Genomic DNA, 15691 nt, shown 5'->3' with positions numbered 1-15691 from the left:
TTATCTGTGGTAGGCTCTATATATGACCCTTTAGGTTTTCTATCACCATTTACTTTGCCAGCCAAACTGTTTATGCAAGAACTCTGTAAGAAAGCCCTTGGATGGGATGAAACCATACCCCAAACCTTCTGTCAACAGTGGACAGGGTGGCTTGCAGATCTTAAAAAGATGGCAGAGTTCAAAGTGGATCGATGTATGAAACCGACAAACTTTGGTCAAATCAAATACGCACAGCTGCACCATTTTTCAGACGCCAGTGAATGTGGGTACGGCACAGTGTCATATCTAAGACTGGAAAACAATAAAGATGAAGTACATGTTGCATTCATATCAGGAAAATCCCGAGTTGCACCTTTAAGACAGATAACAATTCCCAGAATGGAGCTCACAGCTGCAGTCCTCGCTGTTCGAGTTGACATGATGTTGCAAAGAGAATTACATCTTAAATTGGACGAATCCATCTTCTGGACAGATAGCACAACAGTGTTAAAGTACATAAACAACGAGACAAAACGCTTCCAAACATTTGTAGCAAACAGGATTTCCGTTGTCAGGGATGCTACTGAAGTTACACAATGGAGGTATGTTAACACAAAGGAAAACCCTGCAGATGAAGCCTCCAGAGGACTAACAGCAGAGCGCTTCTTAAACTGCAGGCGATGGATCAAAGGACCAGAGTTTCTCTGGAAACAACAACAACAATGGCCAAACCCTTACCTGGAAACTGCAATCTCTATTCATGATCCAGAAATCAAACAGGACATTACAGTAAATACCATTGTCACCAATCCATTGAATCCCACAAACACTCTGATCAACTATTTCTCATCATGGAGAAATCTCACAACTGCTGTAGCTTGGTTTCTTAAAGTAAAGACAACCCTCTTACAGCTGACTCAAAAAAGAAAGGAGGTTCAGACCATGGTGAGTGGCTTTGAAAGTAACCCCTGCAAAATAAAGGAGAAAGTGGAGAAGGAAATGAAAGTCTTTAAAACAACGCTCCATGGACAGTGTCTATGTCCTGAAGATCTGGCACAAGCTGAAAATGCAGTAATTTCTTTCAGTCAAAAAACAAAATTCAAGGAAGAACTTTCTGTCCTAAAATCTGGTAAAAATGGTGTCAAAAGAGGCAGTAATTTGTACAAACTGGATCCTGTGCTGGATAATGGACTTTTAAGGGTAGGTGGTCGACTGAACAAACTAGCGATGCCTGAGGAGTCAAAACATCCAATTATCCTCACAAAAGACCTTCACATATCCACTCTGTTGTTGAGACATATCCATGAACAACTAGGCCATGCAGGAAGAAATCATATGTTGGCTCGCCTCCACAAAAAATACTGGATTATCAAAGCAAACTCTGCTGCAAGAAAAATCATAACAGATTGTGTTGTGTGTAAAAGACAGCGAGGAAGAATTGGACAACAAAAAATGGCAGATTTGCCCCTCGAGAGGATTCTGCCAGATAAGCCTCCATTCACAGATGTAGGAGTGGACTACTTTGGTCCAATAGAAATCAAAAGAGGACGAAGTCTTGTGAAACGGTATGGTGTGATCTTCACCTGCATGGCAAGCAGGGCAGTACACCTTGAAGTTGCACATACACTTGACACAGATTCTTGTATCCATGCATTAAGAAGATTCATCTGTCGACGAGGTCAAATTTCAACATTAAGATCAGACAATGGCACAAATTTTGTGGGAGCAGAAAGAGAATTGAGGGAAGCATTGAATGGCTTGAACCAGGACAAGATCCATAGTGCTATGCTTCAGCGTGGGATAAGGTGGTGCTTTAATCCCCCAGCAGGATCCCATCACGGCGGTGTTTGGGAAAGACTGATCCGCATGGTTCGACATGTGATGCGCTCTGTTCTTAATCAACAAATTCTTGACGATGAAGGACTGCAGACTTTCATTTGTGAAGTTGAAGCGATATTAAATGATAGACCCATAACCAAAATTTCTGACGATCCAATGGACCTGGAAGCACTCACCCCAAATCATCTTCTTCTGTTGAAAACCAAGCCAGTACTACCACCTGGACTCTTCGTAAAGCAGGATCTATACATTAAGCGCAGATGGAGGCAGGTGCAGTATATGGCAGATCTCTTCTGGAAACGGTGGATACAGGAATACTTGCCATTAATTCAAGAAAGACAACGATGGTCTAAAGAAAGAAGAAGCTTCTCTCCAGGTGACATAGTTGTGGTGGTTGATTCCACTGCACCACGAGGTTCCTGGTTACTGGGCAGAATCCTGGAGACTAAATCAGATGCACATGGTTTGGTGCGCACAGTTAAATTACAGACAAAGAGCAGCATATTGGAAAGACCAATAACAAAGATTTGTCTGCTCCAAGAAGCTGTAACAACAAGGACTGGTGGTAAAGACCAGATCCCAACAGGTGCTATGTTCTAGAACCTCTGGCCCTAAAAGATGAAAACACTAAAAGGAAGAAATGTACGGTGAAGAATCACTGCAGAAGATTACATGCCAACACATAGTACATGCTTGTTTGAAAAGATGTTAAAAAAAAAAGAAAGGAAAAATGTACTGTTTATAGCTCCTTTAACTTTTTGTTATTGTAATTGTTTATTTATTTAAAACAATTAGGGGCCGGTGTGTAGGAGCCATTTTGTGTTTATTGTTATTGGCATGTTATTTAGTTTAAATATTTCTTGTATATTATTTTCCACTAGGGACACTGAAGGCACGGGGGTGTTTATATAGGAGCATAGGTGACAGGAAGGGGAGGGAACAGGTAGGGGGAGCACAAACAGTTCTCACCAGACCAGCAATCACCACAGACCAGCACTCATGTCAGACCAGCACTCACGTCAGACCAGCAATCACCACAGACCAGCAATCACGTCAGACCAGCACTCACGTCAGACCAGCAATCACCACAGACCAGCAATCACGTCAGACCAGCACTCATGTTACCACCAGCACTAAGAAAAACCAATGGAAAATGGTATGTTTTGTTCTCATTTTATCATCATCAATTCCCTACAATAAACCGTCAAGTCAACAATAATTACAACTGGACTGTCATGATTTGCATCTGCGTCAGAACTTCATCCCTGCCTGCCTGTTAATGGCAATCTAATAAAAGGACGGACAAATTGGAAAATTGCCATTACAGATTCTAAATGTGCATTGTGACATTTAGTTATATAACTACATTTTATAATGAAGAAAACAATCTTCTCTACCTTGCACACATTTCAACATAAGAATGAATTTTAGTATTTTATTGCATTTTCTGCTGAAATTCTCACGACCACAACTCGTCCAGTTCTGACTGAATGTATGTTCTGATTTAAACAGAGTAAAATGAAAATATTCAGGAAAACTTACTTACTCGCTTACTTACTGTCAGAAAAACGTGCTGTGTGCTTTTATTTTGAAATACAGTAAGGCCCTTCTAGTTGATGTACAAAGTTAGGCACAGAAACAGGAAGTGGTTAGGGATCCCAAAGTGAGGTCAAACAGCTCAAAGGAACGGTAACAGAGGTCGATGTGTGACGTCATCAGGTGGATCTGACTTTGTTCAAGTGAATAAAGATTCACAAATACAAGTAGAAACAACAACATGTTATTTAAGAAGCCGGCTTTATTCAGTCACACTCACGAGTGCCTCCCCGCGAGGTTTTTTTAACTGACGTCATTACAGCACGCAATCCTGATTTTCGCTGCTGCCGAGGAGACGGGAAAAATTGTGTAGTACCGAGTCTGACCTTCACCCTATATGGAAATTTAATAACAGTCTTCTTGATAATCAAGTTTTTTGCAATGAGGTCATAAAGTTAGCTCAAGACATTTCTGAAATGGAAATGTCATCTGTTAGTAAATGGGAGTGGTTTAAATTTAAAACTAAAGAGTCTGCAATCAAAACAAGTAAATATATCTCAAAACTTAAGAAAGAAAAACAACAGGTGTTGATAAGTGAAATAAACAATTTATGTCAGAAAAAAGATCAATCAATGGAAGAACATGTCAAGTTAAATAGCCTCCAATCTGACTTGGATAATTTATACTTGGAAAAAGCAAAAGGGGCTTTTGTACGTTCTAGAGCTCGTTGGTTCGAGGAAGGTGAAAAAAATTCTTCATATTTTTTTAATCTGGAAAAGCACAGACAAGCAAAAAAGAAAATTCGGAAGTTAAACATCAATGATGTCATTATAGACACTAAAGACCGAGTTGAGAAAGAAATAGGAGATTTTTACAGTAATTTATACAAATCCAATTTTTCAGAAGAAAGCTGTGCTCCACTTTTTCAAAGAATAAATGAACATAAGAAAGTGATGGATGCCGATTTTAAGTTTGCGTTGGAGGATGATCTCAAAATAGAAGAATTAGATGATGCAATTTTGCGGATGTCTAAAGGGAAGTCACCAGGTGTTGATGGTTTAACCGTTGAATTTTATATATTGTTTTGGAAAGATATCAGAGAGATGTTGTACAATGCTTTTATAGACTGTATATCATCTGGGCATCTGTCACCAACTATGAAGCAGGGGCTTATCACCCTCATCCCAAAACCTAATAAGAATACACTTCTACTGGACAACTGGAGGCCAATAACCTTGTTATGCAATGATTATAAATTATTAGCACATGTATACTCTAACCGTTTAGATGGGGTTTTAACTGAGTTAGTCGATGAATGTCAGTCCGCTTTTGTAAAGGGTAGAAATATTCATAACCACACCAGACTGATACTTGATATGTTAGACTACAACCATTTTATTAGTACAGAAAGTTATGTGTTATTTCTAGATTTCTACAAGGCCTTTGATAGCATTGAACAGCCCTTTCTGTTGAAAGCGTTAAACTTTTTAGGTTTTGAAGACAAGTTCTGTAGCATCATTAAGATGCTCTATACTGACATATACAGCTGTGTTTCCCTGAACCCTGGGATGACCCCGAGATTTAAGGTTCTTCGAGGCATAAGACAGGGCTGCCCTATCTCTCCTAAGCTTTTCATTTTAGCAACTCAGCTTTTAACTATTCTTATTCAATTTTCTCCCGAAATACAAGGTATTTCAATCTTCGACAAAGAATTTAAAATAAGTCAATTTGCAGACGACACATCTATTTTTCTAAAAGATAAATCAATGGTTGATAAAACACTCAATACAATCTCAGATTTTTCAAATGCTTCAGGCTTATCCCTTAACATAAATAAATGTGAACTACTTCCCATACATACAAGTTCTGAAACGACAATTGCTTCCATTAAAGTGGTATCAGAAGTAAAATACCTGGGAATAACATTAACAAAGAACCTTCTTAGAAGAGAAGACATGAATGTGTCCAACCGGATATCAGATACAAGAAAGTCTCTTAGTCATTGGCTGTCCAGAGACCTTACTATTTTTGGCAGGGTTATTTTATCTAAAGCAGAAGGTATCTCGAAACTTATTTATCCATGCCACTCCCTGTATATTTCCTCCAACAATATTAATAAAGCTAATTCAGTGATTTTTCAGTTCATATGGAGAAACAAGACTCACTACATTAAAAGGTCCCAGCTTGTTAAAGACTATGATAAGGGTGGTGTCAATGCTCTTGATTTTCAATCACTAGTTGGCACGTTTAAAATCAATTGGATTAAGTCCTTTTTGTCCCAACCAAACTCTATGTGGTTTCATATTCCTAGATCTTTGTTTAGTAAAATAGGCGCTTTAGACTTTCTTTTAAAATGTGATTTTGAAGTGTTCAAAATTCCACTAAAACTGTCTAATTTCCACCGTCAGGTTCTCCATTTTTGGAAAAAGATATTTACTCATAACTTTTCTCCTCACTGTTCAACTCTGTGGAACAATAGGGTAATCACGATCAATAGAAAATCCGTATTCAAGAATGATTGGGTTGAGAGAAATATTATGTTTGTTACTGATTTATTGAATTCAAATGGTGACTTAATAGACTATACATCCTTTGTTAACAAGTTTAACTTTACTTGCGGTCTTCGTATATTTAGTAAAATTTCTAAAGCGATTCCCTTACCATTAATCCAGATAATCAAGAACACCTTAATGTACGCTAATGTTAAGGCTGTGTTACCAAAATTGATGATTGATGGGTGTGACTTGTGTGATAGAAAATGTAATAACAAAGTTATTCGGAATATCCTAAAATCTCGTTTTTTCCATGATTGCCACAGAGGGCCGCTTACTAGGTTTCCAGAGAAAATTGAACTTTCTGTTCTGTCTAAAGCACATTCCAAATATATTAAGATGCCTGTTCTCCCTAAAGTGAAAGAAACCCATTTTAAATTAATTCACCAGATCTATCCAACTGCTACTTTTCTTCAAAAAAGGTTTAATTTGGAGGTGAACCCTTCCTGTGCTTTCTGTGGTGAATCTGAAGAGACCTTAGAACACTTGTTTGTACTCTGTCCTGTGTCTCAAATATTTTGGGTCAACATTAGAAGCTGGTTATCGCTAAAAATTGACGATATTCCTTCTTTTGATTTTTTCAGTATTGTTTATTTCATGGATAATCTAAAGCCTTCTGTTACTGACATGGTAAACGTTATTTTACTCATGTGTAAATATCATATTCACTGTAGTAAGTGGAGAAATAGCAAACCCTCCTTTGACTGGTTTATGAATGATTTCAAATATTTTTACTTGTCCCTGAAAAAAGTTAAATCTAGCAGGATTGCTAGGAAGATTGGAGCTGATTTGTCTAAATTCTGTTTGTTTTGATTCCTGGCCCTCCTCGTTGTTGCTGTTTGTAATTTGTTTTCCTTTTTACATTGCTCCAGTTTTGTTGTCTGCTCCTTTAATTAATTTGCACTTAATCCCCCCTAGTCTTGACTGACGTTTTTGAATGTACTTGTTCTGTATATTTAGCTATTGTTGCTCATCCTTTTAAGAGTTTGTTGTGTCTTTTTGTGTATGTTGAAATTTTCAATAAAGTTGAAGGAAAAAAAAAAAAAAAAAAGAGGAAACGGGAAAAAACTATGGGAAAAACCATACACATAATATATGTATAGGATCTATGGTTTTTCCCGTCTCCTCGGCGGCAGCAAAAATCTGTTTTGTATTGGAGTTTCAAAAGATTTTGTCAGATTTTTTTTTAATGACAATTTCCAATAAATGCCATAAAATGCCTTTTTTTTATTTTTTATTTAATTGTCATGTTTATTGTTATTGTTTCGTGCTTTTTTTAATGCACTGCAGGTTTGCACTGTGGGTTGATGGGATTTCATCTGTGCTGTATGTTTAACATGTTCTTGTGAAATCCTCCTGTTTTGATTGGGTTTCTTCCCGACGGCCCGTGAGCCTCGGAGGTCAGCACTGACCCATCGCACTACGGCACACTGAACAAAGAAACAGATGTTCACAGCTCATAGCACGAAGCAGCGACAGTAGAGGGGGAGCTGTTAAGGGCTTGGTACCTAATTATCCTAGGGGACGGGTATTTAGATCATCCTGGCAGCGCTCAGATGGACCCTTCCTCCTTGGCTGGGTGTTAGATGATTTTATTTTGAGCTGCGATCTTATAAGAAATATTAGACTAGAGGTGGGAAAGGAGGTCGCCCTCTGAGTTCTAGGAAATAGTAGACTAGTTAACTACAGCAGGTGATGAACTTCTCTTACCTGCAATAGGACCTTCATGCCCGTGGAGGACGCCCAACACTTTGTAGAGTATTTGACATTTTTGATAGATATAGTAACTCTAAAAAGGTCAAATATGGGACCTTTAATGTCCTATAAATATGAAGAGAAAACACCGTGCTACAAAGTACTTTACTTTAAATGTCATTGAACACACTCAGAGCAAATATGTTCCAACAGTTTCTGTGATCACTCCTAACGTTTGACTCCTGAATGAAATTTACATTTTCACTACAAGTTCAATGAAATAGAATTTTATTTAATTAATGGATTTATTCAAATAAAATGACATTTATGAAATCAATTTAAAAATCAATACTTTGATATAATTTAATAATACCGATAAAAAAAATGTAATCAAAATAAAAAATATGAAATGTATTTTATGTTTGTATGGACTTTCTGAGTGTCTGAGTGGCACGGAAAAACAGGAAGTGACATCAGCGCAACAGACTACAAAAATAAAACAAGCTCTAAAATAAAATATAAAAAAGGAAAATATAATAAACATGTAACACGTATCAAAAAATGTAAATAAAAGGATGGATATTTTGGTGAAGTATGTCAATAAAGTATTTTAACACACCTGTTAAACTTATTTAGTTTTATTTTATTAAATTCTGTGTTTATATTTTTGTTCTAAATAAAAGGCAATAATAATAATAATAGTTATGGCACTTAAATTAGTATGTATTTATTATTTAGAGTAAAATATTTTACAATAATAGACAAATATATTTAAATCATATTTATATCTCAGACTTTATTTTCATTCTTCCTCTTTGTGTAAAACTGCTGAGTCATCGTTAAACGTAGAGTAATAAAATAATGAAACGAAGAAATCAGTCATCCATTAAAGCTGAGCCTGGATCAACAGCGCCCCCGTGTGGCTGAAAGGAGAATCAGAAACATGACAGGTTAGGGTTAGGATGTTCACAAACATCCAGAGAACTTCAAACATCCCAGAAGAGATTCAGGATCCTTCTCGGAGCGACTCGGAGCCAGGAAGAGACGCAGACCTTATCTTTCGTTTACACCTCAACCGATTCATTCACCAACCCAAACAATCTTCCAATATTAGCACATCCAGTGACTCAGAGCCTTGGACCGTACAGGAGGCTCGTCCTCTGAAACCTTCAGACTCAGAGCCTTGGACCATACGGGAGGCTCGTCCTCTGAAACCTTCAGGCTCAGAGTCAAATGGAGCTTTGAACTCGTACCTTGAGTGTGTCTGCAGCATGGCTGGCTGCAGTTGGCTCGATGTTGGGGACGGAGAGTATGGCGCACAGCTGAGCCTTCTTCTTCTCCAGAGTGTTCCTCAGCACCTCCACCTTCCTCTCCAGCAACATCGTCTTCAGCCCGGCTTGCTGCTGTGCATCCAGTAAGGCCGCCGTCTGCTTCCTCTTCAGCTCGTCGCGCTCCTGCTCAACCTGCCGGAAAACAAAAGGCTCCTTTACAGAGAGCTGGCAGGCGGCGTGAAGGGAAAAGTGGTGAGTGTGGTTACCTTCTGGACGGTCAGCTCTAGCTCCAGCTTCTCCATGTCCAGCTCATCCAGCTCCTTTTCCATGACCTTCACTCGCCCTCTACTTTTCTGTCACACACATCAGCAGCCTTACTTTGAAACCACTTCATGACATCACAAAGGGCAGTAGCCCCTCCCCTTCATGACATCACAAAGGGCAGTAGCCCCTCCCCTTCATGACATCACAAAGGGCAGTAGCCCCTCCCCCAGGTGGCTGTTGGTTGGTGCAGTGAACGTACCATGATCTGGCTCCAGTCCTTGTCCAGTTTTTCCAGATGCTTCTGGAGCTGTGGGAGCTTCTGCTGGGACTCCTGCAGAGCCGTCTGCAGACCATCCTTCTCCTGCCTGTCTGCTGCCAGCTCCCTCTCCTCTCTGTGCACCTCCTTCTTCAGCTGCTCCTGCTCCTCCTAAAGGACCACACACACACACACACACACAGTGTCTTCTCCTGCAGGACCACACACACACACACACACTCTCCTCTCTGTGCACCTCCTTCTTCAGCTGCTCCTGCTCCTCCTAAAGGACCACACACACACACACACACACACACACACACACACACACACACACACACGGTGTCTCCTCCTAAAGGACCACACACACACACACACACACACGGTGTCTCCTCCTGCAGGACCACACACACACACACACACACACACGGTGTCTCCTCCTGCAGGACCACACACACACACACACACACACACACACACACACACACACACACACACACACACACACACACACACACACACACACAGTGTCTCCTCCTGCAGGACCACACACTCTGTCCCACAGCTTCTCAGATTATCAGGGGGCGGGGCCTCCTCGTCGATACAAAGTGGAGGCTTACTACAACACTACTGCAGTGTCCAATCAGAATGATCCTCAGTGGAAAAGGGGGCGTGTCTGTAAGTAGAAAGCCTTCTGTGCTAAAATCAGAGACTTGAGACAGGAGGAGCACCCTGACCCGCTGCTCCTGGTCCCATGCTGCTGGATTCTAATAGATAAGAGTCCGTGGTGGATTGTGGGAGATGAGAGCGTGTGGCGTGGGCGGCGTGTTGGGCGGCGTGATGCCTTTGTGTCACCTTGTGTTGCAGCAGCAGGCGCCGTTTCTCCTGAATCTCGGAGAAGATGAGGACGGCCTGTTTACGCTCTCGGTCCTGATCCTCCACCTGAGTGGCGACGCGACTTTTCCATCGCTCGTCCACCTCCTGGATCTCCTCGCTCTTCTCTTTCTCGTGCTCGTCCAGCGCACGCTGCCTTTTCTCGTGAAAGTTCACCGCCATGTCTGTTTGGAGAAAAACACGGGGACGGTTTGACGAGACAGGCCGGGGTTTTTGTTCCCAGCTCAGAAAACAGGATGTGTGCTGGTTCACCTGTGATCCTCCGCTGGTAGTCGTTGTTCAGCTCCATCAGCTCCACCTGATGCTTCTGTCCGGACACGGAGAGACGACACCTTCAGAAATACAACACGCCGCAGGAACCAAAGCGTGACAAACAAAACGCCGCCTCACCAGTTTGAGCTCCTTGATGCGGTTTTCGTCGTCTAACTGCTTCTTCCTGTCGCTGGCCCGCAGGCCGCTCAGCTCCCCCCGCAGACCCACCTCCGTCTGCGTGTTCTGGTTCTGGATCAGCGAGGCGGCCGTGACGGCGTCCACCTTCAGGCCTGACACGATGGCGTGCTGTTCGGCCCGGACGTGCTTCAGCTTCTGCTTGTGCACCTGAAGGGGGCGGCGTTCAGGTGTGACGTTAAGGACTCACCTCTTTGAAAGGAGCGGTAACAAGAGACCATGCTGCGTAAACAGCTGTTTGGATTCAAACCTGCAGCCATCGCCTCTGTTCACGTGGCGTGCATCATAACCGAGGCAATCAGGCTCTGTCAAATTATTCATCCCCCCCCCCCCGCTGAATTTCAACAATTAATCCTGAATAATTCCATTGTTAGTGATTTTATTTTGAAAGGTTGTGCTTTCTTGCTTCACTTTGCTGTCTGATTCAACCCTGCTTTTATTTTGAAATTAAGTAAGGATCTCCTGGTGGAATGAACTGAAAACAGCGACTTTGATGTGACGTTACTTCCTGTTTAAAGAAATGTACTGGTTGCCTGTTCAGACTCCAAACACACTCAAAGATGGTGGAATCACATGTAGCTCAACTGTGTGTCGGTCTGTGCAGCTCACATTGATCTCCACCCGGTGGCGCTCCTTCGCCTCCTCCTTCTCCCTCCGTCTGACCCTCAGCCTCGCCTCCACCTCCTCCAGTCTCATCTTGGAGATTTCCCAGGATGCCTGTTCCTTGTCCCTCTCCAGCTGGGAGTAGATCCTCTCCTCCCGCTCTCTGTCCAGCTCCTCCCGGAGGCGAATGATGTGCTCCTCCAGCTGGGGGGGGGGGGGGGGGGGGGGGGGGGGGGGGGGAGAGAGAGAGAGGCGGCCAATCAGAGCAGACTACAAATACTGAGAGTGTGAAGCTCAGAGGGAAGTTCTGGGATCTGTTCACAATGAACCGTGGAGCTGCAGAAGTTCACATCTGCACGGGTTCAATAAAGACAAATAATCAAGTTCTCTTCTCCCCACATGAACCTTCCACTATCACAGCTGCATCTAACCCTAACTGCTGAGGTGCCCTCGAGCAAGGCACCAGAGAGTGTGTGTGTGTGTGTGTGTAAACAGAATTACCCTCAGGAGTGAAATGAAGTATATCCAAATCTAATCTGCTGTATTTTCTACAAAGACACAGGATGGTTCCTGTTTCTGTCAGGACATCATCAGCGTTCTTTGCTCAGCTTACAAGGAGCTGAATTCAGTTCAGTCTGCTCATTCTAACTTGTGACTGTGACCAACAAATGATAGATACCTAAATTCCTCAAGGTGTCTGCTTTCTTTAAGTGAAGATTTCAAGTGTGCGTGATACTTTTACAAAGTGTGACTTAAAGCATCTTTAGAAGCTGCAGAGAGATGAAGTCAGTGTGAAAGGACTGAAAGAAGCTGCAGAGAGAGGAGTTTGGCGTTTCATGCAACTCTTTAAAACCTAACTCTGAAGAAGATGCTAACGTTAGCTTAGCATGCAGCAGCAGCAGCAGCTCTGACCTGATCTTTGGACATCTCTTTGGTTGAAAGTCCGTCCACCACCGCGGGCTGTTTTCCCTTGGAGGCTTTCTTCTTGCGTTCAGCTTTCTTCGGTGGCTGCAAAATGAAACACAGAGCAGCTAACCGTTAGCTGACTCTGACTGATGCTAAGCTAGCACATTGTAAACGCTATTTCTGTAACTTCTCGAGTTTTTCTCACCATCCTGCGGCTTCGTGGATCCTTGTTGTCACTTTAAATCACGGTATTTAAATCAGCAGAAAGTACGAGCTGCAGCTTCACGACTCTGTTAACTGCAATAAACGAATGGGCGTTGTCATGGCAACGGCGTCTCTTGAAAAATGCTATTTTAAACAAAATTAAAGGGAACTATATTGTATAATAATATAATACGATTATGGTAAATAGAAAATAAATAACAATAAGGAATCATTCTGAAATGTAAATTGAAATGAGATTCACGTGTGTAGGAGCAGATTATTAACACAATATGCAGGGTGTGTGTGTGTGTGTGTGTGTGTGTGTGTGTGTGTGTGTGTGCGTCAATTAACGGGTGTCCCACATTTCTATATAAGGTAGGAAGCTTTGTTACTGGTCAGGTGTTCCACCCGGAAGGGCAAAACAGTTTTGGACCGCTAACGCTCAGGGAAAGCACGGTTGCCTGTGGTGATGTTGATCTGTGAAACAAGTGAATGGAGAACTAAATGGATGAAAATAAATCAATGGCATGATCAACAACAATGAATCAAGTGGACTTTAATTCATGAAACAAGGTAACAAAGCAAGCGAGTCAATTAGTAACCCAGGTGCAACACCTCAGTGACTTAAAGCGTCGGCTTAGCCTCTACAATCAAAGTCAAAAACTGTTAAAACATATTGGGAAGATCTATTATTGCTGGAGCCAAAGACAATTCGTTTCGTGCTATTGGGGCACGCGACAAGGTTGGGAGCTTCAGTGAAAGTTGAATGTTTGGAGCGGTGCATCAGCTGATTGTCAAACTGCACGCCTGAGTTGAGGCCTGCCGAAGAGGAGAGGCTGTGCCGGTAAAGACGTGGAAGAGCTCGTGGCTGTGCCGGTGAGAAGAGCTCGTGGCTGTGCCGGTGAGAAGAGCTCGTGGCTGTGCCGGTGAGAAGAGCTCGTGGCTGTGCCGGTGAGAAGAGCTCGTGGCTGTGCCGGTGAGGACGCGGAGGAGCTCGTGGCGGTGCTGGTGAGGACGCGGAGGAGCTCGTGGCTGCCGGTGAGGACGCGGAGCTGCTCGTGGCTGCCGGTGAGGACGCGGAGCTGCTCGTGGCTGCCGGTGAGGACGCGGAGGAGCTCGTGGCGGTGCTGGTGAGGACGCGGAGCTGCTCTTGGCTGCCGGTGAGGACGCGGAGCTGCTCTTGGCTGCCGGTGAGAACGCGGAGCTGAAGGTGGCTGTGCCAGTGAGGACGCGGAAGAGCTGATCGTGGCTGTTTTGGTTTGATCTTCGGAAATAGGTATGTGTAGCGCTACCAACAATATAGATGGCCATCTGAGTTATAAATGTGTGCACACATAATTGCGTAATTCCAATGCATTGGTCGCGGAAGAGGATAAACATTTAACTTTGTATCAATTGACTTTTTGCGAACTGTCGGACTATTAAATATGGATGAATGTGCGGAGAATGTTGACACACCGACTGGTGTCAATGCGCCGCCTGGTGCCGGCGAACCGGGCCCTGCGGTCAGCTGCAGTGACACACGAACAAGCAAGCGGGTTGTCAAACTTTCTGCTAAAGCTCTTGCTGATAGATTAGACAGATTGCAAACTAGTAGAAAGTCTTAACTTAATGAAGCAAACGGTTTAACCCTTTAAAGTCCTCACCAAGAAAAAAGCAATGAAAAAATTTTTTCTTTACATTTTCTATTTCCTTGGGGCACTAATAACAACAATTAAAAAAATTTTTTTGAACACACCCCACAGTTTTTGAAATATTGACCTCTACCAAACGGTTGAGATGTCGCTTCATGGTAAACGTGCATTTTCAATAATCTGCATAGATTTTTATGCATTTAACTGAAATAAAAGATATTTCTATGCATAGATAACTCTTTCTATGAACATGACTACACATAAAACTGAAAATTATAACATACTTTCAAAATTGAATAACTTAAAACAGCCAATGTATCAAAATACATTCACAAATACAGAAAATGTAGAAAAAATAAAATAAACTGTAGACAACAGTAGAAATAAATCAAAATTGCTCAGCTATCTGCTGGTGCAACTGCACAAATGTTTTTGGATCCATTCATTTCTGGTGGTATGCTACGAAGCATTGCTGGTTTGCATTCAAACACAGGAAAACCATGGATTTCTGGCACTTCCACCTGGACAGAGGTTGCACCGTCCCCGCTTGTCACAGTGAAGTGGCAAATGCCCACAGTTGTCATACCGCACATCTGGTTGTGATTGTGAGGGTCTTGGGCTGTAGCGTTTCTTCTGAGATGGCTCGTGTGGTGGGGAGGAGGTAGATGGTCGGCCAACTTTGGATGCAGGCTTGTTGACTTGCTTCAAACTGTGCACAACTGCCAGTCGAAACCTTTTGAGAGGGATCGGCTTCTCTTTCAGTAGGCCACAGTCCCTCTTGTAGACCAGCCAGGAATTTGAGATGCACAGGTCAAGGATGTAACCAAACAGAGGAATGTACCATCGCCTTGACTTGGCTGGAGTCTTGTACAGGTGCACCAGCATGTCAGAAAGATCAATGCATCCAATATGCTCATTGTAGGCAAGAATGAATGATGGGCATGGGATGGAGATCTTTGCATGGGCCTCCTTGCTCCACCATTTGACAGTTGAAAGAGGCTTGATCCCACATGCATTGCTGAGAAGGTTGACACATTTGTTGTCAGACCATTTCACCCCTTCAGCTGAGCGGTAATCAAAAGCTCCACGACCTTTCTTCATCAGTTCTTTGTCTGTCATCAAGGAAGCAGTGCCAATGCACTTGACACCCAGACATCCAGAACTAGGGTCAGGGCTGTCCTTTATCTCTTCCAAGGAAATGGTTTTGAGGACATTTTTCCCTCTTCTCTTCTTATGGGGCGTTGGTTTGGTTGGTGTGCTTGTTGAAGCAACTTCCTCCTCATCCAGAGAGTCAAAAGAAGAATCCCCAGTCTCTTCTACTTGTGTGGGCTGATAATCAGGATCCTCTGTACAGTCATCATCATCATCATCACTTAGATCAGCATCAGAGTCTTGAGGATTTTCTGGTATAAGGGCCAGAAAGCTGCGTGGCCTAGCACCATAAAATGTTTTCGCATCCATCTACTATTTCCAAAAATGAAAGTGAAATACCATACTGATATATTTCATGATGAAATCACATGAAATCAACAGTAATAGTGTTTTAATTTCACAGAAATTGTAAATTATCTTTATTTTACAAAAAATTTAAATGTACCCAGTCTTACAACT

The 15691-nt window shown here is 42.4% G+C and overlaps 2 protein-coding genes across 2 annotated transcripts; both read right to left on the bottom strand.

Moving 5' to 3' along the window:
• Nucleotides 1–8371: 8371 nt before the first annotated feature.
• On the bottom strand, nt 8372–9363 carry LOC306830833 (dynein regulatory complex subunit 4-like). The gene is made up of 3 exons (XM_079354537.1): nt 9139–9363; nt 8855–9064; nt 8372–8524 (listed from the first exon to the last, which is right to left on the bottom strand). Exons 1-3 carry the CDS (start codon nt 9199–9201, stop codon nt 8477–8479), a joined length of 321 nt encoding a protein of 106 aa, XP_079210663.1. The 5' UTR covers nt 9202–9363; the 3' UTR covers nt 8372–8476.
• A 734-nt stretch (nt 9364–10097) lies between these two features.
• LOC306830570 (dynein regulatory complex subunit 4-like) lies at nt 10098–11429 on the bottom strand (the record flags this gene model as incomplete). The annotated part of the gene is made up of 4 exons (XM_079354142.1): nt 10098–10450; nt 10539–10593; nt 10677–10883; nt 11343–11429. The coding sequence occupies 4 exons, from the start codon at nt 11427–11429 to the stop codon at nt 10098–10100; spliced, it is 702 nt and encodes a 233-aa protein (XP_079210268.1).
• Between the last annotated feature and the right edge of the window lie 4262 nt (nt 11430–15691).

This window comes from Symphodus melops, assembly GCF_947650265.1.
Source record: "Symphodus melops genome assembly, chromosome: 10".
Taxonomy (NCBI): domain Eukaryota; kingdom Metazoa; phylum Chordata; class Actinopteri; order Labriformes; family Labridae; genus Symphodus; species Symphodus melops.
The sequence above is the reverse complement of the archived record's forward strand: the minus strand, read 5'-3'. Positions and strand labels throughout refer to the sequence as shown.

Excerpts from the sequence above, each read along its gene's own strand:
- LOC306830833 (XM_079354537.1), bottom strand. The coding sequence starts at position 9,201 with ATGGAAAAGGAGCTGGATGAGCTGGACATGGAGAAGCTGGAGCTAGAG. Across the intron at positions 9,065-9,138 it reads TAGAGCTGACCGTCCAGAAG|GTTGAGCAGGAGCGCGACGA; the intron begins GTAACCACACTC and ends GTTTTCCGGCAG. Across the intron at positions 8,525-8,854 it reads ATGCTGCAGACACACTCAAG|CCACACGGGGGCGCTGTTGA; the intron begins GTACGAGTTCAA and ends TTCTCCTTTCAG.